The sequence below is a fragment of the Balaenoptera ricei genome, chromosome 15, assembly GCF_028023285.1.
Source record: "Balaenoptera ricei isolate mBalRic1 chromosome 15, mBalRic1.hap2, whole genome shotgun sequence".
In the NCBI taxonomy this organism is placed as follows: Eukaryota; Metazoa; Chordata; class Mammalia; order Artiodactyla; family Balaenopteridae; genus Balaenoptera; species Balaenoptera ricei.
In genome coordinates, this window is record NC_082653.1 from 54571291 (window position 1) to 54599277 (window position 27987).

General features: G+C 47.1%; 1 protein-coding gene across 3 annotated transcripts in view; it reads left to right on the forward strand.

The window, feature by feature from the left end:
* The window catches only part of UBN1 (ubinuclein 1), a 37572-nt gene extending 9588 nt beyond the window's left edge, over positions 1-27984 (forward strand). The window contains exons 5-18 of one of the 3 annotated variants that reach the window (XM_059898201.1): positions 228-362; positions 1084-1187; positions 1897-2335; positions 8646-8716; positions 10124-10253; positions 10430-10548; positions 10687-10815; positions 11000-11143; positions 19653-19703; positions 19804-19846; positions 20962-22185; positions 23239-23482; positions 23759-23848; positions 25856-27984. In XM_059898201.1, coding sequence (XP_059754184.1) covers positions 228-362; positions 1084-1187; positions 1897-2335; positions 8646-8716; positions 10124-10253; positions 10430-10548; positions 10687-10815; positions 11000-11143; positions 19653-19703; positions 19804-19846; positions 20962-22185; positions 23239-23482; positions 23759-23848; positions 25856-25905 — 2973 coding nt within the window. In that variant the 3' untranslated portion in view covers positions 25906-27984. Of the gene's footprint in view, positions 1-227; positions 363-1083; positions 1188-1896; positions 2336-8645; positions 8717-10123; positions 10254-10429; positions 10549-10686; positions 10816-10999; positions 11144-19652; positions 19704-19803; positions 19847-20961; positions 22186-23238; positions 23483-23758; positions 25787-25855 lie in introns of those variants that run through there. The other 2 variants (XM_059898202.1, XM_059898199.1) reach the window with 2 other exon arrangements.
* Positions 27985-27987: the final 3 nt, after the last annotated feature.

Sequence of the window (27987 nt, forward strand, 5' to 3'; positions counted from 1 at the left end):
GAAGTGACACCTTGATCTGGGCCTTGGTTCCCTTTATGAAAACGGTGATCAGAGATGTCCAAAACACCTTCTGACTCGGACATTGGTGATTGACCAGAAACATGTCTTAGCATGCTGCCTGAAATGTGACAGAGAAACATGGTCACATCTGCTCTTTCGAGACGCGCTCTGCACCTTTGGACTGTAGTACAGACCTTGGAGCTGACCGTGTGTTTTCCCCCCTTCAGTACGATGAGCTTGTTCCTGCTTCTTTGACTACAAAGTATGGAGGATTTTACATTAACTCGGGAACGCTGCAGTTTAGACAGGCGTCGGAATCTGAGGATGACTTCATTAAAGAAAAGAAGAAAAAATCTCCAAAGGTTAGAACGTTGCTCGCTTTTGGATTTCAGAAGTGCTTTTTTACATGACCTTATGAGATCAGTAGGTGACTTGTCAGAATACGTGCTGGTTTAGGATGACTCAGGAGATTGGCGGAAAGGCACCAGCTGTGCCGAGGTTGGCGGTTCCCTTCTCACACGTGTGCTGTGGCGAGGTGCCGTGAACCTGGAGGTCTCGGTCATTGTATCCATGCCTGTGTCCTTGCAGGCTCAGCAGGGATTCATTCCTCGAGGTGGTCCCAGGGCGGGGACGAGGGCAATGAAGGGTGTGGAGTGAGGGGCGTTTGCACCAGCTTGCTGTGTCTCTTCTGTGGACATGTAGAGGACTTCAGTTCCCAGGGCTGTCACCCCAACGAAAACAAGTCAGCCCTAAGATAAGTTTATTTTGAAAGCTACCTACCACTGCCTGTGTGTTTAAAATGCAAGGTAGGCCCACACATAGCTCATTTTAAACCAGAAACTGTTCAGGCTGCAGAATGGCCTCTGTTGCCTCAGGCCCGGGTTTCCCAGAAGCCGCTGTCAGTGGGAATGCTGTCCTGACCTGTGGGTCTGTGGTCCAAGGACTGAGCGGAAAGCTTTTGTTCGTGAAGGAAGTAAGACAGCTCTCAGGATGTACCCTGGGCGGAGCAAGGCCGGTGCTGTGTAGTGCACTTGCTCCCAGAGTTAGGGAGCTGTGTAACTGTGCCTTGTCTTTAATTCTCAGAAGCGGAAGTTGAAGGAAGGTGGTGAGAAGATAAAGAAGAAGAAAAAAGATGACACTTATGACAAGGAGAAGAAATCGAAAAAGTCCAAGTTTTCCAAAGCCGGGTGAGAGGCAGCAGCTTCTTTGCTAGGATGACGTCTGAACTGTTAGGGCAGGACACCTGGGAGCTGACTCGCCCTCCTCCTCACAGCTTCAGAAGAGGCAGCAGGGCCTGGCCTTGCGTTCCCCGTCATGCCTCCCACGGTGCCATGTGGGCATAGTCTGTACTCTCACATCTCTGTGTGTCAGACATCAGAGTTCTCTCTGTCCCACTGTCAGTGTTGGCAGCTATTTCTGTCAGTGTGTGATTGCTGATGTTTCCTGTTCTCTTGGGCACCCCTCCTCTGCCCCAGTTCTCCTGTCTGTGTTCCCCCTTTGTCTTCTCCGGTCCTGCTTCCTTTGCCTCACTTGGTCTCACCCCAGTCACCCTTCAAGTTGCTGCTGCTCTCTGCTGCTCCTGCTTTCTCCCTTTAAATATTTTTCTTACCCCCCCCCTCTTTTGCAACCTTTTATTTCAGCCTGGCAGTGGTTTTTAAAAACCCATCGGATATGTAGCATTTTGTGATACTGTTTTGCTAACCTATATTAAATCTCAAGCTTTGGTCCCAGCAAGAAGGAGCTCCGTATGCCAAGAGGAGGGAGGAGGAGTAACAGGGTGGACTTGTGACTGAGGTTCCTGGAGACCATTGCGCTGGGAGAAGGGCTGAAGCCCCTCTGAATTTCCCTTTTGAGGTGTACTGCAGCCTTAGTAACTGACTTCCCCCTTGCTTGCAGCTTCACAGCCCTCAATGCCAGTAAGGAGAAGAAGAAAAAGAAGTATTCTGGGGCTTTGAGCGTTAAAGAGATGCTGAAGAAATTTCAGAAGGAGAAAGAGGCTCAGAGGAAGAGGGACGAAGAGCATAAGCCCGTAGCAGTCTCGTCGGTGGAAGCTCAGGGCCTGCGGGAATTGGAGGGCACCTCTGACCCTTTGCTCTCGCTCTTCGGCTCCACTTCTGATAACGACTTGCTGCAGGCGGCCACCGCCATGGACTCGCTGACTGATTTGGACTTGGAGCAGCTGCTCAGTGAGTCTCCAGAAGGAAGCCCCTTCCGCGATATGGATGATGAAAGCGATTCCCTTGGGGTGGGACTGGACCAGGAATTCAGGCAGCCCTCTTCCCTTCCCGAAGGCCTGCCTGCGCCCCTGGAGAAGCGCGTTAAGGAGCTGGCTCAGGTATGGTGACATGGAATGGCCGGGCTCTCCTGGAAGCAGTTTGGGCAGTTGATGCTGGTCCCGAACCACTCGAAGCTCGTGGCCTAGAGCAACCCTTAGTCAGTGGGCAGTTCCAGTGTCAGCTCTTCCAAGCTTTCTTCTTATCCCAAGTGAGGGAACAGTGGAAGCTCTGCCTGTCAGGCATCATTTCTCAGCCTTTCATGGTTCCTTCACTCCTGGAGAATTTACTGTCTTCTGGAGAGATTTTCTCTTTTCCTACTTTCTGCCTGTCAGAGTATCTTTCCTTTTGTATGATAGACTGACACTAATGTTGGCAGCAGGCAGCTGAGGCAGAGATCCATATTTTTAGTAATCTTCTGAAGGTTTTGAAAATTCACAGAAGTTTGCAGTCATATGTTGGACGTGGGGCAATGCTTAGTTGCCACTGGGTTTAATTGCTCCCTGGACTTGCACGTCACCAGTGTTAGGTAGTGATTACAGGAATCCTAAATTGTGCTAAATAAGAATGAGCTGAACCATAAATGCTGTCCATGCCCCATGTTAAAAACAATAACAGTCTTCAGAAAATAGCAGACACTGCTCCTGTTTTCCCCCTGGTGATTGGGAATTGATCCCTAGAGCACTAAGGACTGTCAATTCAGTGATACATGAATACTGACTATAAACCAAGCACGGGTCGTTAGTTATGATGACTTTTAGTTAAAATACCATTTTACCGTGGACATCATGACTTGTGACACAACTCTGGTGGTACTTACACTCTATAGCTTAAGTTTTAAACCAGTGATTCAGAATCTCTGTTGTGTATAATATCCCTTGTGTTTTAGGGCAGGGTGAAATGTTAACCACTGCTACAAATGATTTTCTCACTTCCAAAAAACACTTGAACACAACATGTGAAATAATTCAAATGTCTTATTCAGAGCTCTAGTTCATCCTTGTAGAACATGCACAGTATTCTGTTTGAACATAACCATTTAAATGAATTATGCCATGTCAGGATTCAGAGTATATCTTAACAGGATGTTAAGGTGGAAATAGTTGAATCTGAACTTGGCATGTTTGAGCATACTGTCCTGTGCTCTCTCTCAGAATTTATGTTAGAAAACATTACTCCTTATTCTTTTCAGTCCTCTGGTTTGTAATCAAATTATTTTGTAGCTTCTGAAAGCCTTGTTGAGTGAGCTAAGATCTATGTGGCAGTAGCCAGTCATTTTTTAGAGAAAAGTAAAAATGGCTCTTGGATGTGTCCCTATTCCCACCAAAGACTGTGTTCTAGTCTGATAACTTAGACTCATTATTTCATTTTCTTGGGAAAGATGGACAAATCTAGTGGAAACAGTGGTTTAATGTGAAATGGCGTTGGGTTGTGATTTGCGAAAACCTCGCTTTCTGGAGTCTGTTGGGGGGACAGTGAGCAAGCTGTCCTTCCTCAGTGACTGCCAGGTCTTGGTTGTCTCTTGGGCACGGTGGAGACAGGGTTCAGGATGCCATAGGTAAGATAGGCTCGGGTCCTGGTGAGGAGGTGGTGACCAGGAGGCATACTGGCTTGAAAATATGTTCAAATGTGAAATTGATACTTCAGTCATCACCTGCCCCTTCTCCTATAACAGCATTAAGAAATTTGGGAAATGAAGTGGGAAGTGGGTATTACCCACCATCCCGCCAATCTGAAAACTATTTTCAATTTACATATTCTTTTCTAGTCTCTGTATATATGTATTCATGCAGTTGTAATTATAGTTGTGAATAATTTCCTGTTTTTTTCACTTAATAAATATTATTTATAAAGCCCTCATTACTTTTAATGGTTGCATGAAAAAGAAGGCTTAATTTAGAAAGTTACTTAATGCCACTCTAAAAGATCCCCAGCTGCTCCGTTCCCACCAGGGCCCTCCGCTTGGGGCACTTGGAGCCTCCTGCATGTGTGCATGAGTGCTCTAGACCCAGACCCTGTTGAGAGTCTTCTGGCAAAGAGATTCCTCCCAGGGAAGAAACACCTATGTACACAAAAATTGCATATAATTTCAAAAGCCACGCATGGATATTTGGATCCTTAATAAGAGGCCCTGTCCTAGATCTTGAACTGGACATTGCATTTTTAAATTTTAAATGAAACTTGATGTATATAACTATAACATTAGCAGTGTTTATGTGTTTCTCACTTTATATTTCACTCCCCTTCTTTTTCTTTTTTACCCTCTTTTATTTTTGTAATAGTTTGTTTAGATTTTAAATCTTGGCCCTAGAGGATACATGTATCAGTTTCTACCACTGTCTAAAAATCTACCCCCCCCGCCCCCAAACTTGGTGGCTTCAAACAGTGACTCATTTCTCCTGACTGTGGGTTGGCCGGCGGTTTGTCTTCTGGTCCTGCCTGGACTCGCTCTCGGGGCTGTGTTCATCGGGCAAGATGGGGGCTGGCGCTGGGACAGCCAGGATGGCAGGGCCTCTCTCTCCTCCCGTCTTTCATCCTGGGCTTTTTCAGGGCACGACAGTCTCAGGGCAGCATTTCAGGAGGGAGCTGTAAGGTGGAAGCTGTAAGGCCCTCATGATCTAGCCTTAGAAGTGGTATGCACCACATCTCTTCTGCCACAGTGTATTGGTAAAGCAAGTCACCAACTATAGAGGCCACCTCTCCATGGGGGAATGCATGTACTGGGAGGCGAGGAATCTGTGGTCCTGTTTGCAGTCCACCACTGTACTTAAGCAGATTCTATTCTTACGTGTATCAGTCTCCCTGGGAGAAGTTTTTGCTGTTGGAAACAAAAGTTAGATTTGACTTCTAAGTAGATGTGATACTTAAAACTTTTAAAAAAACATTTGAAAATTTATGTATGTTAAAGAGGTACTCCAAGAGGGCGACCTTGGATACTCCAGAAATGTTACTGTTTTCTTCTCATATTAGCTCATTTTCCACTTCTTACTTTCTTGTACTGTACATTTTTATGGGCCCCAGGGAACCCAGTGGTTTGATTTGATGGCCTTACCCCTGTCTTCTCTTAATATGTATTGGTTGTGTTTTTTGTCTTGATTGTTGAAAAGTTCAGGTATGTTGCGCCTTCAGTTTACTGTCGTGATGTGGTTTGGCAGTTACTCAGCCTGCTCCATACAGATGACCCAGCTCTGTTTTGGTCCTCGTCAATCCAGCATAAAATGGAAATGATACTGATACTAAAAATAGAAAAGAAACAGAGACCCCATGTCACCCACCATTCTACCTGCTCACTGCTTACCCTCCTATACAGTTAGAACCCTTGCATTGCAAAACCAGGGAGACATGGATCCAAGGAGAATAAGGTAGAAAAAAAATAACAACTTGTTTGGTCTTTTTAAAAAAGAAAATCATGCCAGATTTCATTCTGTTCAGCAAAAACAGGTACAGTATATAAGGTTGTGATCTCAGTGCTGAAAGGCTACAAGTGGCTCTTCTTATAATGAATAAAAGAGCTCATTAAAAGGCTATTGGAACTATTGTAAATCAGCATGATCTGGCTGTTTGGTTTAACTTCATTTCCTAGTTAATCTAGGATTGATTGATTCATACAACTCCTTGGGCAAGGGTGTCTGTCTTTAGGGTTGAGGGATGTCACTTCTTTCTGGCAGACTATCAAATATATATCCAATTGCTCTTTTAATTAGATTTATTTTAAATTTTATCTCTGAGGATTTTGTTTTATACTTGACTAATTATCTTCAGTATAAAACCAAATCCTCAGAGATACTGGTCTACAGGATTCAAAAGGCATCAGAAAAAAAAAAAAAACACATTTCAAAAGGCATCAGGAAAAAAAAAAACTTAAAAAAATTTTACAGCCAGAAAGCTTCTGATATGGCTGATATCTAAAGATAAAATTTGATTGGCGGGAATGCCCTGGAGGTCCAGTGGTTAGGACTCTTCGCTTTCACTGCCAAGGGCCCGGGATCAGTCCCTGGTCAGGGAACCAGGATCCCACAAGCCAAACAGTGCGGCCAAAAAAAAAAAAAAATTGATTGGAAACCTGAGCTGTTGATGGGTCTGACAAACAGGTATTTGAAATACGTGTTAATTAGGCTGAATTAACATGAAGGTGCTTCTGCATCTTATAACTAGCAGTGTATAAGCTAAAGCAACAGAAAGACTCAGTTTTGTTTTCTCTCAAACTGAAGTCATAATCCCAGTACACTAAAGGTGCCACAGTGGATTCCGAATCCTCTGACAGTATAAGAAAGGGCAAGTGAATGGGTTACAGTGACACCCTTTCTTTCTTCCCTTTCCACCTGCTATCTCAGGCCTCTGCGCTCTCCTCTAGCCATGCTTGAGTTTTGCATATCCTCTGCAAGTTTTGTTTGGTACTAAGCTTTTCTTCCTCGAGTTTTCATTCTTTCAGTGATAATCTGTTCATTTGTTTGTTCATTCATCCACTCAGCTCACATTTACTAAGTAGCCATTATGTGATAGGCAGCTGTGGGAAATATATTGATGAGTAAGATGCAGTTGTCCTTCTCCATGAGCTTGTTATACAGATGGATTGGTAGCCATGTAAACAACGGGCTGTGGGACAGAGTAGGATGAAACAAGCTCTGTCGTGTTTGGATGGCCAACTAGATGGTCAGGTGAACAGCCAGACTTGAGGAAGTGAAAGAGGAGCTCTTGGGGGTACATAGGAATCGGACTGGAGGCAGCAGGCTTGGCCAGCCTCATGGGAGAGAAGGCCTTATAGTAAGCCAGGGCACAGGGCTGAGGATGGGCAAGTTGTTGGATAATGAAGACTCCTGGTATGTGGTGGGAGGGGCTGGAGTGGATGGCTGGGGCCAGATCCTAAAGGACCCTAAATACCAGGTGGAGGAGTTTGGGTTTGATTCTAGGCTTGGGAAGGGCTGCCAAAGGGTTCTAAAGAAGAGTGGAAGGATTTAAGAAGGGTGGAGTGCTGTTATTAGAAGTAGAGACACAGGAGGAGGAAGAGCAGAAACTAGTAGGTTAGGTTTTGGACAAGTCAAGTTTGTATACTAGAGGGTCATTCATTCATAGAAGTAATTGAAGATTCTGGTCCAGAGCTTAGAAAAAAGTGTATAGAGTAGGTTTAGATTTGAGAGACCTGTGTGTGTTTATGTTATTTTGAAGCTGAGGGGGAGACATTATCAGGTGAAGAGGGTTCTAGATAGAACCTGGGAGCCCATCTGCAGCTAAGGAGCTAGTGGAGGAGACAGGGTGCAGTCAAGAGGTCAGGAGAGGACCCAGAGGATGCAGTGAGAGGAAGGCCAGTGGGGCCAGAGGAAGGTGGGTGTTTCAGAGGGTTGATCAGGATTGATCATTTCATTTAAGACAATCACCTTATTGTCTTTGTTTGCCATCATTGTTATATATCAAGCCTGAAATTTTATTTTGCTTAAAGACTTTGGACCAGCAACTCTTGGGTTTAGATCAGTGGTTCTCGATCCTCTGCATGCTAGTCACCAGAGTTACTTTTTAAAAAGTACTGATGCTTAGGCCTCTTTTAAGGAATACATTATTCCCCAGAGATTCTGATGTGATGGGTCTAGGGTGGGGAAAGCTGCCAGGTACTTCCAGTGTGCAGCCAAATAGAGAACCACTGGTTCAGGCTTTTGCAGTTTGCTTTCCTCACTTGTGCATTTGGTGCCCTGGTTGCCCACTGTGGTTGCTTCAGGAGTCTCCAGGCTTGCCATCCAGGGTGTTATTAACTGTGTACTCATGGGAAGCAAAACACTGTATAGCAACCTGCTCTATCTTGTGTTAATAGGTAGTCAGGTATGTTAGTCATTCCAGTGGTCTGAGTAATAGAGTTCATGATATACCCTAATTAGATTATGAATTTTCAAAGAATTATAGTCCTTAAATGCCAAAGCAGCATATTATTATTGTTGCTATTATTACTATTATCATTATTTTGTTTGCTAAAGACCTTCAAATACTGCAGGTTTGTTAAAGTTCTTGATTGTTTGGTACTGTAGATGTATGGAGATTCCAGCTCACAGTTTAGATGATAGAGTGCTGGGCACAGGAGTTAGCTTGCTGGCTGCATCAGATGCTTCATGATTCCCTTGACTCTGATTTTCTTTTATGTGACTGTTGTTTCAAGTCCTGGGAAGAAGGGACAGTCCGTAGATGCTTCAGCAGCATGTGAAAAGAGCTGGATGTACCACTTCTGGAGCATACAGAGATCATAGGTGAACTTAATCTGGGATTAGGGCTCAGTAGGGAAGGGCATGGTGAGGATTTTATCATCAGGTGTTCTGTAGGCCTGTGGGTGAGGGTGAGGGCCTTGCGGGGAAAGTGCACTAACGGATGTTACTGTCTACTGTGAACCAGGCTGCCAGAGCTGCTGAGGGAGAAAGCAGACAGAAGTTCTTCACCCAGGATATTAATGGCATCCTCTTAGAGTGAGTATCTTGTTTCTTTGTATCTGCTGTTACCATGCCTGGGTTCAGCAGTCTGGGGGAAATTGGGAGTACGATTCAACTATGTATGGGATAGGAAAGCACTGATGAGAGTTTTAAAAATTGGTTTTTATTTATTCTTATTCTTTTAAAAAGGGTCGGGGGAATTCCCTGGCAGTCCAGTGGTTAGGGCTCTGAGCTTCTACTGCAGAGGGCATGGGTTCGATCCCTGGTTGGGGAACTAAAATCCCGCATGCCGCTAGGCAAGACCAAAAAATAAATACATACATACATACATACATAAATACAAAAATAAAAAAGGTCAGTGGCGGGGGACATCAAATGTTTGTCTCTAGGAAATGATAGACCATACTAATCTTAGGCAGCAGACATTATTAGAACACTGTACATAATAGTCATGGTGTGCTGGAAGAGGATTTTGTGCTACGCGTGAGATGAGAGGAGAGAGAAGGTGTTGCTTGCCCATCTCTGGGAAAAGTAAGAGACAGCTTGGTGCAGGCAAGGCCCTGCCCTCCTGGGGCACTCCTCAGCATACCTGGTCATTCTCCTCTTATTCTCACTTTTGCTCCCAAGGCCAGTGCTCATCATCCCGTAGCCCGTCTAACAAACACCCCAACCTCGGAGACATCACACTGTATGAATTGGATTAAAAAGAAAACAAAAACAAAAACAAAAAAAACCTCCACGTGTATAAATCCAAACCAGATTCTTTGTACCTGGCCCTCCAGCTTTGCCACCTTCTCTCCTGGTTGCATCATGTAGCAGAGGAAGCTTATTGCTCAACAGCTGAGGATTTTGCACATGTAAGAACAGTTGTCAAGACTAGGGAACGTTCTAGCAAAGGACCTTGCCTACCCAGAATGGAGACTGGCCACTTGGGTCAGGGAGCACCTGAGAGTCAGCACAGATGAGGGGTTTGTCTCCTGGAGCGTGCCAGATACAGAGAACTCAAGGGATTGAAGACAGACTGTGTTCTGCTCATCTAGTTGGGGACACTGGAGGGATGAGGATTTCCCTGACCACCTAGTCAGGGACAGAACTTGGAAATGGAAAAAAAAAGAAACTCTGCTGGAAGGTATTTCCTGTTGACCCCAAGTAACTCAATTACCTTCCAGTTTGAAAGCATTTATGCTTTCTTTATTTATGAAACTCAGAAATTCAGACCTTGTTCTTTTAGGCTCTGTTTTCTTGACACCTTTGACTTGGTCTTGTCTTTGACCTGAGAGCCTGACCCACTCTACCTAACCAAGCTTATTGGGTCTGGTGACTGCTGGAGGTCTGTTGTGCTGGCTGCTCATTTACACTGTGACAGGCGAGATAAGGCTTGGCTTGCTCTTGGCTCCTGCAGACGAAAGGAGCTGCGGTGAATAACTCTGCTCTGTTCTTCAGCATAGAGGCGCAGACCCGGGAGCTGAGCAGCCAGACCCGTTCCGGGGTATACGCCTACCTTGCTTCCTTCCTGCCCTGCAGCAAAGACACCTTGGTCAAGCGCGCACGAAAACTTCACCTCTGTGAACAGGTGGGTGACTTTGCAGTGGAGCCCCTTGGCTTCGGGGTGCAGCGGAGTGGGTGATGGAGTCTTCATAGATGCCACATCTGCTGCTGCGCTGCCTCCGTGCGATTATTCCTATAGTGTGTGCTCAGTGTAAGAAGTGATGCATAAACCAGACTTATGATATGTCCTGCTCTCCGCAGGGGGGGCGTCTGAAGGAGCCTCTCCAGAAGCTTAAGGAAGCCATTGGCAGGGCAATGCCAGAACAGATGGCCAAGTACCAGGATGAATGCCAGGCACACACGCAAGCCAAGGTCGCTAAGTAAGTGTGTCCCATCACTCCCTGCAGCATTCTGACCTCCTTTTCTTAGAAGTCCTGGGGGGTGGGGGGAGATGGTGGGCAGAAGGAAACAGTTCTGCAGTGACCTTAGAGTCCCGCCTAATTCTTTCTACCTCCTAGGATGCTGGAAGAGGAGAAAGACAAGGAGCAGAGAGAACGGGTTTGTTCTGATGAGGAAGAAGATGAAGAAAAGGGGGGCAGGAGGATAATGGGACCCCGGAAGAAATTCCAGTGGAATGATGAAATCAGGTGTGCCCAAACTGGGACCTTGCCTCAGTGGAGGGTTTGTGGGGCCAGTGTCTGAGCATGTTCCCGTATTTCTAATGAAGGTTAGAATCATTTACTTTAATCAGGGCTGGTGAAAGCACATGATTGAAACCTTGAAGAAGCATTTGGGGTAGTTTAAAGGTTCTGACTTCTGCCCACTCTTCAGGGAGCTACTCTGTCAGGTGGTGAAGATCAAACTGGAGAGCTATGACCTGGAGAGGAACAAGGCCCAATCCTGGGAGGACTACGTGAAGGCGTTTCTGGATGCTGAGGTCAAACCTCTCTGGCCCAAAGGCTGGATGCAGGCCAGGTGAGGGCCCACGAGCAGCCAGTGTGGTCAGTGTGACCATAGGGTGGAGCGTTCTTGCAGTAAAGAGATGTCTGAGTGATTCTTTTGCACCAGGCCCCAGAGCCCCACCCTCAGAGAGTCACCAGCTAGTGGACTCGACTCTGATTTCACCTGAGCGACTGGGGGCTTCTCCGTCTCCCTTAGAAGAGGGAAGTTATCTGTGGGGTTTTGTCTTTGTCATTCTTTATCCCACTTCAGTTCAAAGTTGGCTGTATGCTTATCCCACTTCAACCTGCCCTTTCCTGAGATAATGGCTCCTACTAGAAGAAGTTGAGAGACAGATTCATGTTAGGAACATTTTAATGTTCTGAACAGAATTCTTATTTGCAACTGGCAGGGGTGACTACTTCTTAGAGTTAAGTGCCAGACTTTCCTCACAGGCTACTTTGTGTTATATAGCTTCCCACGAATGGACTATGTCTGCAATACACAGAGAAAGTTACCTGGAACTAGTGTTCTTTAGAAAAAAAAAATTTTTTTTTTTTTGGTGGTAAAATACACTTAATGTAAGTTTAGCATCTTTAATTGCACAGTTCAGTGGTATTAAATACACTCACCTTGGTATGCAACCGTCACCACCATCATCTCCATCACTTTTTTCAACTTGTAAAACAAACTCTGTACCCATTAAACACTAACTCCACATTTCCCTCTCCCCACAGATGGTGGCAGCCACCATTCTTCTGTTTCTATGATTTTGACTACTTTAAGTACCTCATATAAGTGGAATTATACAAAGTGTTTGTCTTTGTGTCTGGCTACTCCACTTAGCATAATGTCCTCAGAGTTCATCCATGTTACAGCATGTGTCAGAATGTTCTTCCTTTTTAAAGCTGAATAATGTTTACTGTATGTATACGTTTTGCTTATCCATTCATCTGTTGATAGTACTTGTGTTGCTTCCACATTTAAGCTATTGTGAATAATGCTGCTATGAACATGGGCATACAAATATCTCTTCTAGACCCTGCTTTCAGTTCTTTTACATATATACCCAGAACTGGAATTACTGGATCATATGGTGATGTTGTGTTTAATATTTTGAGGCCTCATCATAATGTTTTTCATAGCAGCTGTTATCTTGTTACATTCCCACCACCAGTGCACAGGGTTCCAATTTCTCCACATCCTCACCAATACTTTTTTCTGTTTTTTTGGTAGTAGCCATCCTAATGGGTATGAGGTGGTGTCTCGTAGTTTCGATTTGCGCTTTGCTAATGATTAGTGATGTTGAGCATCTTTTCATGTACTTACTGGACATTTGTATATCTTCTTTGGAGAAATGTCTATTCAAGTCCTTTGCCCATTTTCTAATTGGTTTGCTTGTTTTTTTGTTGTTGAGTTTTAGGAGTTCACTTTATATTCTGGATATTAATCCCTTATCAGATACATAATTACCAAATATTTCTCTGTTCTGTGGGTTGCATTTTTACTCTTTGGATAGTGTCTTTCAACCTAGATGAAATGGACAAGTTCCTAGAAACACAAAACTTACCAGGACTAAATCACAAAGAAATAGCAAATCTGAATAGACCTATAACTATGTTTATTGTTTATTCTCTAGTTTGCTTATTTCTGCTTTAATCTTTATTATATCCTTCATTCTGCTAGCTTTAGGTTTAGTTCTTTTTCCACTCCCTTAAGTTGTAAGTTAGGTTGTTGATTTGAGACCTTTCTTGTTTCTTTTTTTTTTTCTTTTAAAAATTAATTAATTAATTAATTTTTGGCTGCATTGGGTCTTCATTGCTGCGCACGGGCTTTTTCTCTAATTGTGGCGAGCAGGGGCTACTCTTCATTGCAGTGTGTGGGCTTCTCATTGTGGTGGCTTCTCTTGTTGCGGAGCACAGGCTCTAGGCGTGCGGGCTTCAGTAGTTGTGGCATGCGGGCTCAGTAGTTGTGGCGCACAGGCTTAGTTGCTCCGTGGCATATGGGATCTTCCTGGACCAGGGCTTGAACCTGTGTCCCCTGCATTGGCAGGCGGATTCTTAACCACTGTGCCACCAGGGAAGTCCCTAAATTTCCCCTCTTATCACCACTTTTCACTTTGTCCCATAGGTTTTAGTATGTTGTGTTCTTATTTTCATTTGTCTTTTAAGTATTTTCTAATATTCCTTGTGATTTCTTCTTTGATCCATTGATTGTTTAAAAGTGTGTTCTTAAAAGTTGTTTTTGTCTAGTGTATCTGCCATTTGTTTTTTCCTCACAATTTTGTTAGTTTTCCAGTTTTCCTTTTGTTATTGATTTCTAACTTCATCCCTTTGTGGACAGAGAAGATACTTTTTGTGATAGCTTTCTTTTATTTATTTATTTATTTATTTATTTATTTTTAGCATCTTTATTAGAGTATAATTGCTTTACAGTGTTGTGTTAGTGTCTGCTGTATAACAAAGTGAATCAGCTATATGTATACACATATCCCCATATCCTCTCCCTCTTGCATCTCCCTCCCACCCTCCCTATCCCACCCCTCTAGGTGGTCACAAAGCACCGAGCTGATTTCCCAGTGGATAGCTATCTTTTAAAATCTATTGAGAGTTCATTTGTGGCCTAACATATTGTTTATGCTGGGAAATGTCCCATGTGCACTTGAGAATGTGTGTGCTGTTGTTGTTGGGTAGAATGTTCTCTATCTGTCTGTATCTGTCCAGCTTTTATTGTAGAACTGTTTATTTCTCCCTTCAGTTCCGTCAGTTTTTGCTTCATATATTGTATTTTAATGGTCCGTCAGGTGCATGAATGTTTATAATTGTTATATCTTCTTGCTGTATTGAACTTTTTATTAATATATAATATTCTTCTTTATCTTTTGTAACTTTTTTTTTTTTTTAAGTAGAGGGAAGGATTATTTATTTATTTATTTATTTTTGGCTGTGTTGGGTCTTCGTTTCGTGCGAGGGCTTTCTCTAGTTGCGGCAAGCGGGGGCCGCTCTTCATCGCGGTGCGTGGGCCTTTCACTATCGCGGCCTCTCTTGTTGCGGGGCACAGGCTCCAGACGCGCAGGCTCAGTAGTTGTGGCTCACGGGCCTAGTTGCTCCGCGGCATGTGGGATCTTCCCAGGCCAGGGCTCGAACCCGTATCCCCTGCATTGGCAGGCAGATTCTCAACCACTGCGCCACCAGGGAAGCCCTGTAACCTTTCTTGATTTAAAGTCTACTTTGTCTGATATTAAGATAGCCACCTCTGCTCTCTTGGTTATTATTTGCATGGAGTATCTTTTTCCATCCTTTTACTTTTAATCTGTTCTTGTCTTTGGATCTCAGGTCTTTGGCTCTTTTTTTTTTTTTTTTTTTTTTTTTGGCTGCATTGGGTCTTCATTGCTGCACGTAGGCTTTCTCTAGTTCTGGTGAGCAGGGGCTACTCTTGGTTGCAGTGTGCAGGCTTCTCACTGCAGTGGCTTCTCTTGTGAGGTGCGTGGGCTTCAGTAGTTGCAGCATGTGGGCTTATTAGTTGGGGCATGCAGGCTTATTAGTTGCGGCACACAGGCCCTAGAGCATGTGGGCTTCAGTAGTTGCGGCGTGTGGGCTCAGTAGTTGTGGCACATGGGCTCTAGGGTGCGCGGGCTCAGTAGTTGTGGCTTACAGGCTCTAGAGTGCAGGCTCAGTAGTTGTGGCACACAGGCTTAGTCGCTCCATGGCATGTGGGATCTTCCAGGACTAGGGATCGAACCCATGTTCCCTGCATTGGCAGGCGGATTTTTAACTACTGCGCCACCAGGGAAGTCCCAGGTCTTTGGCTCTTGTAGATAGCATATAGTTAGATCATGCGTTTTACCTATTCTGCCAGTCCCTGTCTTTTGATTGGAGTGTTGAATCATTTACATTTAAAGTAATTACTGATAAGAAGGGACTTACTTCTGTAAGTTGATCAACATACAAAAACTCTGCCCCCTTAACAGCTCTGCTGCTGTCACAAAAGTACATTTTTATACATTGTGTGCCCCAAAACATAAACTAATAGTTTTTTTAAATTAATTAATTAATTAATTTATTTATTTATTTATGGCTGTGTTGGGTCTTCGTTTCTGTGCGAGGGCTTTCTCCAGTTGCGGTGAGCGGGGGCCACTCTTCATCGCGCTGCGCGGGCCTCTCACTGTCGCGGCCTCTCCCGTTGCGGAGCACAGGCTCCAGACGCGCAGGGTCAGTAGTTGTGGCTCACGGGCTTAGTTGCTCCGCGGCATGTGGGATCTTCCCAGACCAGGGCTCGAACCCGTGTCCCCTGCATTGGCAGGCAGATTCTTAACCACTGTGCCACCAGGGAAGCCCAAACTAATAGTTTTTTAAATGCCTCCTAAGTTTTGTAGAAGACAAGATTTGGAGTTACAAACCAAAGTTACAGTAATAATAGCTTTTAAACTAATTTTTTTTAAAAAAATATTTATTTTATTTATTGGCTGCGTCGGGTCTTAGTTGTGGCACACGGGATCCTCGTGGCATGCGGGATCTTTCGTTGCAGCGCGCGGGCTCTTTGTTGCGGCACGAGGGCGTCTCTCTAGTTGTGGCCTATGGGCTTCTCTCTAATTGTGGCACGCAGGCTCCAGAGCACGTGGGCTCTGTAGTTTGTGGCACCGCGGGCTGTCTAGTTGAGGCACACGGGCTCAGTAGTTGCAGCATGCTGGCTTAGTTGCCCTGTGGCATGTGGGATCTTAGTTCCCCCACCAGGGATCGCACCTGCGTCCCCTCCACTGGCAGGTAGATTCTTAACCACTGTACCACCAGGGAAGTCCCTTAAACTAATTTTTTTTCTTTAAATGTATTAGTCTCTTAAATGATGTAGAAAACAAAAAGTGTGGTTACAAACCATTGTTGTTATAACACTAGCTTTTCTAATGGTCATGTATTCACCTTTTTGAGACCTTTATTTGTGCATGTAGCCTTGAGGTGCTGTCTGGTGTCCTTTCATTTCACCTTTAGGACCCTTGAGCATTTCTTACAGGGTAAGTTTTTTTTTTTTTTTAATAAATTTATTTATTTATTTTTACTTTTGGCTGTGTTGGGTGTTCGTTGCTGCACGCGGGCTTTCTCTAGTTGTGGTGAGCGGGGGCTACTCTTCCTTGTGGTGTGCGGGCTCCTCATTGCGGTCGCTTCTCTTGTTGCAGAGCACGGGCTCTTGGCGCGCGGGCTTCAATAGATGTGGCACGCGGGCTCAGTAGTTGTGGCTTGCGGGCTCTAGAGCGCAGGCTCAGTAGTTGTGGCGCATGGGCATAGTTGCTCCATGGCATGTGGGATCTTCCCGGACCAGGGCTCGAACCCGTGTCCCCTGCATTGGCAGGCAGATTCTTAACCACTGCGCCACCAGGGAAGCCCTACAGGGTAAGTTTTTGATCATGAACTCCTTCAGCTTTTATCTATCTGGGAATGTCTTAATTTGTCCCCCACTTTTTTTTTAATTGAAGTATAGTTGATTTATATCTCCCCCACTCTTGAAGGTCAGTTTTGTCAGATATAGGATTCTTGGTTGACAGTATTTTTCTTTTAGTACTTTGAATATATCAGCCCACTGTCTTCTGGTCTTCAGAGTTTCTGATGAGAAATCTGCTGATAATCTTGTTGAGGATCCCTTGTGTGTGATGATTCAATAATATCTGGGTGCTTTCAATATTCTCTCTTTGCCTCTGGCTTTTGAAAGTTTGATTATCATGTGTTTTGGTGTGGGTCTCTTTGAGTTCATCTTACTTGGAGTTTTTTAAGCTTCTTGGGTGTTTATATTCATGTATTTACACTTACATTGTTTGCTTTCACATTTGGAAAGTTATCAGCCATTATTTCTTCACTATTCTCTGTGCCCCTTTCTCTGTCCTCCTTCTGGGACATCCACGCTGTGCTGGTGTGTGCTTGTCTGCTTGATGCTGTCCCACAGTTCCCTTGACTCTGTTCACTTTTCTTCAGTCTTTTCTTTCTGTTCCTCAAACTCGATAATCTTCATTGTCCTGTTTCACGTTCACTGTTTCTTTTTTCTGCCTGCTCAAAACTGCCTTTGAATCCCTCTCCTGAATTTTTTTTGTTAATTAATTTTATTTATTTTTGGCTGCGTTGGGTCTTCATTGCTGTGCACGGGCTTTCTCTAGTTGTGGTGAGCAGGGGCTACTCTTTTGTTGTGGTGTGCAGGCTTCTCACTGCAGTGGTTCCTCTTGTTGCAGAGCACAGGCTCTAGGCGCGTGGGCTCAGTAGTTGTGGCTCACGGGCTCTAGAGCACAGGCTCAGTAGTTGCGGCGCACGGGCTTAGTTGCTCTGCGGCATGTGGGATCTTCCTGGACCAGGGCTCGAACCTGTGTCCCTTGCATTGGTAGGCTGATTCTTAACCACTGTGCCACCAGGGAAGCCCTGAATTTTTTTTTTTAATATTTATTTGTTTTATTTATTTTATTTTTGGCTGCATTGGGTCTTAGTTGCAGCACGTGGGATCTTCTTTGCGGTACACGGGATCTTTGATGCACCACGGGCTTCTGTCTAGTTGTGGCGAGCAGGCTCAGTAGTTGCAGCACACAGGCTCTCTGTTTGTGGCGCACAGGCTCCACAGCGTGTGGGCTCTGTAGTTGCGGCACACGGGCTCTCTAGTTGCGGCTTGCATGCTCATTAGTTGTGGCACACGGCCTTAGTTGCCCCGTGGCATGTGGGATCTTAGTTCCCTGATCAGGGATCAAACCTGCGTCCCCTGCATTGGAAGGTGGATTCTCTACCACTGGACCACCAGGGAAGTCCCCTCTACTGAATTTTTCACTTCAGTTACTGTACTTTTCAGCTCCAGAATTTCTTTTTGGTTTCTTTTCAGGTTTCCCGTCTCTTTATGGATATTTCCATTTTGTTCATGTGTTATTTTCTTGACTTTCTCCACATCTTCCTTTAGTTCTTTGAGCATCTTTAATACAGTTGTTTTTGTCTAGTGTATCTGCCATTTGGTCTTTTTTTTTTTTTTTTTAAATTAATTTTATTTATTTATTTTTGGCTGCATTGGGTCTTCGTTGCTGCGCGAGAGCTTTCTCTAGCTGTGGCGAGTGGGGGCTACTCTTCATTGCGGTGTGCGGGCTTCTCATTGCTGGGGCCATTGCTGGGGCTTCTCTTGTTGCAGAGCACGCGCTCTAGGCACGTGGGCTTCAGTAGTTGCAGCACACGGGCTCTATAGTGTGGCTCACGGGCTCTAGAGCACAGGCACAGCAGTTGTGGCACACAGGCTTAGTTGCTCCGTGCTGCCATTTGGTCTTTTTCAGGGACAGTTTCTGTTGATTTGTTTTTTTTCCTTTGAACAGGCCATATTTCCTGTTTGTTTGTGTGCCTTGTGATTTTTTGTTGAACACCAGACATTTGAATCTAATATTGTGGTAACTCTGGAAATCAGATTCTCCCACTTCTATAGGGATTGCTTTTTTTTATATACTGTTTTTGCTCATCGGTTGTTGTTGTTGTTGTTGTAGGTTGTCGCTGTGTTGAGGATCAGCCTGATGTGTGAACTTAGTGTGTTACTCTTAGGTCATTTCTGAGCTTTTTGCTGGTACATGCAGTCACTTTCTAATTTTTCCCATGTAGGTAGTTTTTTTTTTTTTTTTTTTTTCTTTAATGTCTGACACCAGAAAGGGGAAAATCAGAAAAAGAGGAGGTTAAAAGGTGGTGCCAGCCCTTTAAATCCCCTGGCAGTCACTTCAGCCCGAGGTGCAACAACAACAGCTGAGTGCACCTCCCACCTCTGTGATCAGAAGCAGTGATCAGCCATCAGAGCACAGATCCCTCATCTTTGGAGACCAGGGTCCTTTTTGCCCATGCTTGTTTCCACAAGCTGTGTGCACGCTGCTCCAGGAACACCTGCACAGGCCGCTGGGTGGGGGATGGGCAGCTGCTACTGTGTTGAGACCTGAAATTAACCACAGTTTACTCATCTAAGTCTTCCCCTGGAAGTTGTAAGCCTTGAACAGCCTCTAGAGTTACAGAATAGTTCCGTCAGGTGGATTCTGCCAGGGTAGTGTTGTCCAGGTGGGCAGACCATTCCTGGTGCTTCCTACTCAGCCGTGTTCCCAGCACCCTCCTCTTGGAGCTAGTGAGTGTTCTTGGTTGGGCAGGCCTTTTCTTGTCTCAGTGTCCCTGTAAATAGAATTGCTCTTGTCACTTATAGATTGGACTCCTGAAGGTACATAGGGGAGGGCGTAAAGAAATTTTTGTTGTTTCTCTGGGAAAAGATAATGCCATGGGTCACTTCACATTTCTACTTTTGGAGAGGGATGAGAATAGGCAGTAAGGAAAGTGCTCCTGACTTTAGGGAAAAATCACTGTGAGAGGTTTGGGGGCAGACCCATAGCTTGTTTTGGTGAATTCTAGCTCCTTGGCTTTCAGGTGGCCAGTGCAGCTACTAAGGCCCTGTCACCAGCCCACTGACATTTAATGAGTGACAGCCGCTGAGTACCAGGGAGGTGACAAGGCTCTGAAAGCAGAGTCTGCTTTCAGGGGGCTGGTGCACACTTCCCAGTGTTCTCTGTTTGTTCCAGGACTCTGTTTAAGGAGAGCAGACGAGGCCACGGGCACCTGACGTCAATCCTGTGAGTGTCTCAGTGTTTTTTCACTTGTCAGGACTACTGGCATTTTTATCTCCTTCGTGGATCTCCTCTGAACCTTTCCTGTGTTCATTCCTTTGAACAGGGCCAAGAAGAAAGTAATGGCCTCTTCCAAAATGAAGGTGAAGGTGAGTCAGCCTGCCCAGGTCACATGTCATCTTTTCTCATCTCTCTGCAGCCATGCTCCTGGCAGCTCATTGAACTTTGCTGGTCTTGTGGGGATAGCTCTTTGGGATTAGGTTGTACCAAGAGGCAGCCTGGCCCACAGGAGTGGCCTGGGGTCGGCAGGGCAGAGACCTGAGTCGGGCCACTAGTGCCCTTCAGCCCCAGTTCTAGGAAACAGCACCCACCTGGCCAGTTCCTGGGGTCGTTGGGGGTCAGGTGAGGTCCTCCTGACAGCCCTCTGAGGAGTGGTGAGCCTTTGCAAATGTGAAAGCGTCACAGTGTGAATTGTCCGAATCTCTTATGGAGGAGCACCATCCTGGTGAAGAGCAGGTGAGCCTGGATCTGCCCCGGGCAGGGCGGGAGGCTTTGTCCAGTTGGCTAGCAGACGCGGAGGGGACCGCGACGGTTGGAAATTAGAGACTGTGAGACGACTTTGATGTGGCAGAGATCTCAGTGTAGTAAAAATTGCCATTTCACCAAAACTCTTGCCAGTTCCTGAGGCTTTGTAGTGCACTTCACCATACCTGAACAGTCCGAGGGAACAAGCATGCAGATTAGTTATTCCTAAGAGTCTGTTGAGCTCCTCCAACATCCTTAAGACTCACTGCACCAAGTGCTCGGGAGGCGGGAGTGACAGGACAGACCCTGTTCCTGAGCCCACGGAGGAGACAGGTGCCGGGAAACCAAGGAGGGAAAGAAAACTAAGGCAGTTCCCCTGCCCCACGTCATTTTCTGATTGTGGCTAGGAGCACTGAGGTAGTATGAGGGCCAATAAGGAGAACATCTCTTTGCTCGAGTCTTGTAGTTTTTCAGAAACAGAGCAAAGAGTTTCCCTTTGGAGGTGTGTGTGTGTGCCTGGGTCAGCCCAGCCCCAGCCCCAGGCATGGGCAGAGGGTGGCGGGGTTGCAGCATTTCCAAGTTCACACATGCTTGGCACCTGCTCCTTTCTTCCCTGGCTTTGTGATCCACAGGAAAGCCTGCTGCTTTGTCTTGTATTCTCATGCGTATGTCCTGTCAGGAGGGCCAGTGTTGGCATCTTTGGACATTTGTAAACATCGGCCTTTCTGCTTTCCTTTAGGAATCATTGACTAAGCCTGATAAAAAGGTTTCCGTCCCATCAGGCCAGATTGGCAGCCCCCTTGCTTTGCCTTCAGAACACCTGGGAGGAGGCCTGAGCATTGGGGCTGCAAACAGGGAGCTCTCATCCCAGGCATCTGGCAGCCTTGCTAATCCTGCTCCTATCAACGTGGAGGACTCGTTGGATGGAGACTTGATCCGTAATTCGGCCTCCTCGTTGGAGGCTGTGTCCAAGGAACTGGCTGTACTGAACAGCAGAGCCAGCGGGAGCTCTGAGTTCACACTGCCTGCACCCTCAAAAGTGCCTGCAGAGAAAGTCGCAGGTGTTTTATGTACGGAAGAAAAAAGGAACTTTCCGAAGCCCAGCCCTTCTTCTGCCCCACCACCCTCTAGCTCCCTGCAGTCACCCCTCAATTTTCTGGCTGAACAGGCTCTGGCACTGGGGCAGTCCTCTCAGGAGAAAAAACCAGAGAGTTCTGGCTACAAAGAACTGTCCTGTCAGGCTACCCTCAGCAAGGGCCTGCCAGAAGTGCAGCAGTCCAAAGCAAAGCACCACAGTTTGCCACGGACGTCTCACGCACCCCAGGCAGGAGCTCCTGTGCCCAGCCCCCAGGTCAAAGTCTTTCATGCAGGCGCTCAACAGCAGAAGAGCTTCACCCCGCCAGCTCCGTTTGTCAATAAGCTTCAGGGCCCAAAGCCTGCCTCCCCTCAGTGTCACCGTTCCCTCCTCCAGCTCGTCAAGACAGCTACCAAAAGCCAGAGCTTCCATCCTTCCACGCCAGTGTCTTCAGGAGGCACACCAGCCTCCAGCAGCAGCTCTCATAAGACCCCAGCCTCATCCTCCACTGCCCTGAGCCATCCAGCAAAACAGCACTCAGCCAGCTCTTCAGGGCCGTCTTACAAGAACAGTCCCTTTGCCGGCTCTGTCTCCAAGCACGGGGTTTCTTCTGGCAGCTCTTCCTCTGGAGGAGCACCAGTCCAGAGCTCTGCTTCCGGGAGCTTGCTCCCTGCTGTGCAGCCTCCCTCCACAGGACAGTCCGCCAGCCGGCCCATCCCAGGCTCTGCAGTGAAAAAACCACCTATTTCCCAGAAGTTGACCCTGGTGGCCCCTCCAGGTGGTCCAAATGGAGATTCTAGTGGGGGGACCCAGGGAGTGGCCAAGTTACTGACCTCCTCCCTGAAGCCCAGTGCGGTGAGCAGCGTGACATCGTCTACCTCCTTGCCAGTGAGTATCTTGAAGCAGCCCTCTCCTCGTGGGCCTTGTGGGCAGGGCCGCTGGCCTTGTTCTGGTCAGAGAGTGAGATCTGACGCTGAAGGTCAGGTAGGAACAGAGCCCGGAAATTGGAAGGAGGACCGGGCTTCCTGTTTCCAGGTTTCTACTTTTCTGGTGGCAGGACTCCCAGTAGAGCCTGAAACTTCTCCTTGGGAGGACAAGTGGAGGGAAAGGACTGGTCAGCACCATGTTTGCAGGGAGGCTATGGATCTGGGTGGCATAGAATGAGCTAGAAAACTTTCCTTTCATAGCCTCCTGCCTGTCCATCTCTCCAAGCAAGTAAATGAAATGCATACTGTCTCTCAGATCATTAGTTATGTGGAGATATTCATGCCCTAGGAAGATCAGTACCTTCTAAGAATGATCCTTTGATTGGGTTTGGAAAGACTCTGTAGGTCAGACAAAGGCGATTTGACAGAGTCCAGTGGTTAATGAGGTTTGCCTGTAGGTGATTACAAGAAGTTTGGATGCAGGTTGGGGAAATGAGAGCGAGCTTATTTTTTTCTCCATTTTTCCAATATATAAGACAACCATGTGGTTGGAAAGGACAAAACTGTAGAAAGGTGTGTTGAGCAAAGTTTCACTTGCCTGTGCCCTCCTCCTACACCCCCTGTAACTGTTCCTTAGTTTCCAGGTTTTTCCTGTTTCTTTCTAAAAACAAAGATTAATACTTACAAATGTGTATGTGTGTATGTTTTATGGATATAAGTATACACATACACATATTCCTATATACTTATATTTGTGGGTATCCTTCCCTTTCTTTCTTGCACAAGGAAGGCATATTTAACACCTGCTTTTTAAAATGAATTCTGTTCTGGGAGCCCTTCCATGCCAGTTCACAGAGACTGTCTTCCTCCTCCCTTTGGGGCTGCAGTGGAGGGGGTTCCTTCACAAGGGGCGGCTGACGTGCATGTGTCCCCCCAGGTATGGTAACAGGTTTGGTTTGTGAGTGAGCTCTGGATGGGGCTGGAGTGCTGATCCCTTTGTGTGCTTCCTCCCCAGAAAGGAACGAGTGGGGCTGTGCTGCTGACCAGCTCCTCACCCTTAAATCTACTGTCTTCATCCTACAAGGCAGGCAGCCCAAAGCTGCCTGGGGCCTTGAACTCGAACCCCTTGGGGATTATCTCCCAGCTCCCCCTCCACGTAATCTCCTTTAGTGCTGACTCCTCCGCTAAAGCAGGGGTCTCCAAGGATGCCATCGTCACAGGCCCTGCCCCTGGGACGTTCCACCACGGCCTCGGCCACAGTAAGTGTCTCCTTCCTCCCCACACTGGAGGTAAAGAAGGTGCCCCAGTGCCTCTGTGTGACCCACAGGTTCTGTTGTCATGTGCTGGGTTCCTGTGTTTGTCTGGTGTGTGACCGTGGGCAGCCTTCCCGGGGACCCTGCTGAGCCACCCCCTAGGGGTTTCCATCCAGAACCAGTGCAGTAGGTCGCCTGGGGCTCTGGAGCGCCGAGGATGCTTTCCACTCCTGTCTTCAATATGTGTGCTTCGTTCTTCTCTCCCTTCCTGTTTCCTCTCAGGTCTCCTGGCTGGCTTGCACTCCAGCCCGCCCCGCGCAGCGCCTCTCCCACACGCTGCCGTGTCTACCCACATCCCGCAGAGTCTGCCAGGTAATTTCCAGGTGGTCAGAGTGCCACATGCACTGTGGGCCATTCCCCTCCCCCATCAGAGGCCTTGTCTGCTGCCAAGGACGTAAGTGTCTGCCTCTCATTGTCACCATGTTGTGTGGGTTTGTCCTCTGAGGCTCGGCTCTGTGGGTACTCAGACTGAGGTACACAGGCTCTGTCTACTGCTGTGATATCTCCCGGGTCAGCCTTGCCCTCTCTGATCACAGAGGAAGTCATGATGGCCTGTGTACAAGGCTGAGGAGTTTCCCACCCATAGCTCAGCATTTCCTCTTTAATTAACAAAAACTAGAAGGGTAATGGTGCTGATTTCCCAAGGGCTAGTTGGGGCACTACCGGCCTTTAGGTTCACACTGCTACCCCTTCTAGGGGGTACCAGCTAACAGAAGACTCTAAATTTAGTTTAAGTAAAAGGGAAAGTCCAAGTAGCAGCAGCAGGTGACAGTGGCAAGGCTTCGGGAGGGACCCTTATCCCTGGTGTCAGCATGTGTCCAGGAGAGGAGCAGCTTTCACTTCAGTCCAGGTGTCAACACAGAGATTTGGGATCACGACACGACTGAGGCAGCGTTCCCTGTCTTCCCTGGGTCTCCTCTCCATAGAGCAGTGGCTTTCAGACAGGGACTGGCCTACGGCCCTAGGTTCATAGCTGTGAGAAGAGAGCCCTGAGCCAGCACCTGCACAGTGAGTGGTCTGCCTTGCCCTGTCCTGGGACCTTGGCCCTTAGGCACACGTAATGCAGTGCTGCTGGGAACCCTCACGGGATCTTGGTTTTGGCCTGCTGCTCTTCTTACTACTCTAGACCTGTTCCAGAAACGACCTGGGGGCTACATTGCTCAGGGGAGAGCCATTCTTGAGGAAGCTGAACCTGGGTAGCCCTGGTGGACGGGTCCTGGGTAGATGTGAGGCGGGGAGCTGCCCAGCTGGACGTGCCTGGGACCTGCCGTGCTGAGAGCTTTGGCCCCGTGTCCGCCTCCAGATGTGCCGTGGGTCCCTGGCCCCGTGTCCGCCTCCAGATGTGCTGTGGGTCCCTGGCCCTGTGTCCTGAGGCTGACATGTTCATAGTGACTGCCAGAGGCCAGCTGGGTGCAAGAATGGACTGTAAATCCCCAAGATGGAAATGTTGCTTTTTCAGAGAAAGAAAGTGGGGGGCTAAGCCTGTATCAGCAGTTAAACTCTGTTTTCCTCTGGAGAAGCAGTCAGATGCAGGGACTCATTCCACAAGCTGGTGGTCACAGAGCCATCCAGGCGAGAGCTTGTGGCTGTTGAAAGATTGCACTTTTTCTGCTTTCCAGAACACTCTTTCAAACAGAAAATAATTGAAGAGCCATTGAAAACATGACCATTGGTCTGTGGTATTTTCAGCAAAAAAGGGAAAAGCGTTTTCTTGTACCATTTCCTACCTGTTTTTCCTCTGGGTGTTGAAACGCTATCTGAAAAGCATCTATGCTAAAACAGGCTATTTGAATATCTCTCTTTTAGACATTCTTTGCGTTGTAGGATTACATTGAGTGATTGTCAGTGAAAAGCTGTCTGCTTGTTCCAGCTGTGACTTGTATCTGCTTTGCTTTCTTTCCCACGTGGACTCAGAATGCCAGTGCCTTTGAGCTTGTCCTTTTAGGACCTGAGGGTCTTTGATGGTGTGGTTGCTCACTGTGCTTTTCAGTCCTCACCATGGAGTCCGGCTCTGCCCGGGGATGACAGCTGTGGCTGAGAACTGGAGTGGCCCGTGTTGCACAGCAGAGCCGCGGTTCTGTGAACACGGTGCTCAGCCAGCAGCTGCCCTCCCAGCGCGTGGCACTCTGCACGCACCGCAAGGAGCAGCACACTCAGATAACCTGCCAGTGTGTCCGGCTCCTTTGAGCCTTAGAACATTCAGTGTTCAGGGGCTTTTGCTATTTAAGAAGTGATCCCCTTGAGGTTTGGTTACTGGTGCCTTAAGGGAATCAGAGCTCCTGAAAATCTTATGCTCTGTTTTTGCTTACTCTTTTTCAGATGCTTCTCAGCTTCATGGGAAAGGGCCCAGTGTACCACGGAAATTGTGACTTTCAAGGGAAAGGCTGGAAGCTGAACGAGTAGGTCTCGGAAGTCGGATAATAACTATGCTCTTTCTGCCATTGATTTTCTTCTGGAGAAGGCATGAGTGCTAAGTGGAGCGTCTCTTGGCACGTGTGATGTGCCTTCAGTTAGGGGAGCAGCCCCGTGCTTCTCTGGAGGCCCTGACCAGCCTGGTGCTCCAGGCCTCTCAGCTCTGTTGCAGACAATCGTCGGAGGGGCAGCGCTAGGCTGGGGAGTGTGCCGGGTCGTGTTCAGAGCTCTGGTGGCGGGGCAGAGCAGGTGGCGCACCTGTGCTTCACATCTGCCCGACCCCCCTCACATTTGGTCAGAGTACCTCATGGCACCCTACTGGTCCGGGCTCCTTCTGGCCACAGTGGGCTCCCTGGATGGTCACGGTGTCCGTCCATCCTCAGGCTGTGTGCTCAACAGGACAAACCCAGCTAACATCACAGCTGGGAGATGTACCTTGTTCTTTGAAAAATACACCCAATGTGTGCTCATCGTGGGGGCCCATCTCTCCACTGAACATGACAATGAAGCTCTTTTAGAGAAAAGACCTTTGTAGATTCAACAATTGTGGTAGGATTTTTAAAGACACTTATTTTTGGCTCAGTTTTCATCCTTACCATTAAATGCATTGGATAGAATGGGACTATTCTTCGCAAGTCATGTTGTTCCTAGGAAGACATAATTCCAGTGCCTTTATGGTGGAGCAGAATTAGACACACATCCATTCAGCCCTCTGAGTGGATCTCAGATGAAGACCTTTTTTAAAGAGATGTCTGTATTTAAGACATAGCCAGTTTGAGTTTTTTATGGTTGCACATCATAATCTGTGCCATCCTGACTTGAAGGTCATCTGGGCCCACAAATCCCAGGCCCCAGTTCAGCCAGGGCCCCCACTTTGTTTTTCCAGAGTTCATACAGGTGGACTGCAGAGCCCCAGAGCCCTTCTTCATCTCTTCGAGGGCCAAGGATATGAGGGGTTCCAAGTCACAGGTAGACATTCCAGTTTATTTAAAAACCATTCTCAGGCAGAGCTGCAGGAACAGGCCTCTGTGAAGCATCTGCCGTGTAGAAACAGGCCTGGAGGTCCTGGCTCTCCAGGCAGCAGGGCTATGCATTGACTTCAGGGTGACATGCTGACGAGCTTGGAGAGCACGTCAGAGACAGATTGGGACAGTTACCCCAGAGCTCAAGTCATCCCACTGTTCCCACTCACCCAGTGGCTGCTTCACAAAGATTTTACGGCGCTTGCCTGTCCTGTGCAGTCTGAACTGACTGCTCTAGCTAAGTGACTTCTGATACGTTGAGAGTAAACAGCCTCCTCAGAATGTACGCCTGTGTGGAGACACGGGCAGCTCTCTTGGTTCCTGACTCCCAGGATACAATGCTTGGTAACTCACGATTCACACAGAGGTTGCCTGGTTTCCAGGGGGAGCAAGACCTCTGCCAGCTAGTCGGCCAGGCCTGTGCTCTTTTTTACATAAAAACCAACATATGTTTCACATTGGGCTAAGTGGATTCCTTATCCCTTTATTATATCTATTTTTTGCAACTTGGATTTCCAGTTTACAGAATAGTCTTAGGTAGTAGCAAAAGAGCCAAAGAAGAGATTTGTATTGCTGAGCTCAGAGCCGCGCAGAGGCCGTCCGTGAACACTGAGCAGCAGGAGAACACCCCGGTTCCCTTCCCTGCAGTGCTCCCTCCTCCCCGAGCACCACTGAGTGTGCGGCTGGAGCAGTACCCTCATTTCTTAGGAATCTAGTGATGCCTCTTGCCTCAGGGAAACGTTTCTTTGATGGGGAGTTTATGAGGTTTCTTTTCCTTGTGGATGCTTTATTTGTGGTAACGAAGGAGTGAATGACTTGAAGAGCCACGGCAAGGCAGGTCTGTTGGCGGAGCAGGCTCATGGGCCACGGCGCTGCAGGGCTTTCCTTGCCGGCGTTTCTTGGGTGTGAAAGGGCTGTGGCTTTCATGCAGCGACTATGTTGGTGTTGGGGGTGGTGTGGAAATTGTTAATCTTGTATAAAACCACCCAATAAATTGTTTCAAGGTTTCCAAAACAT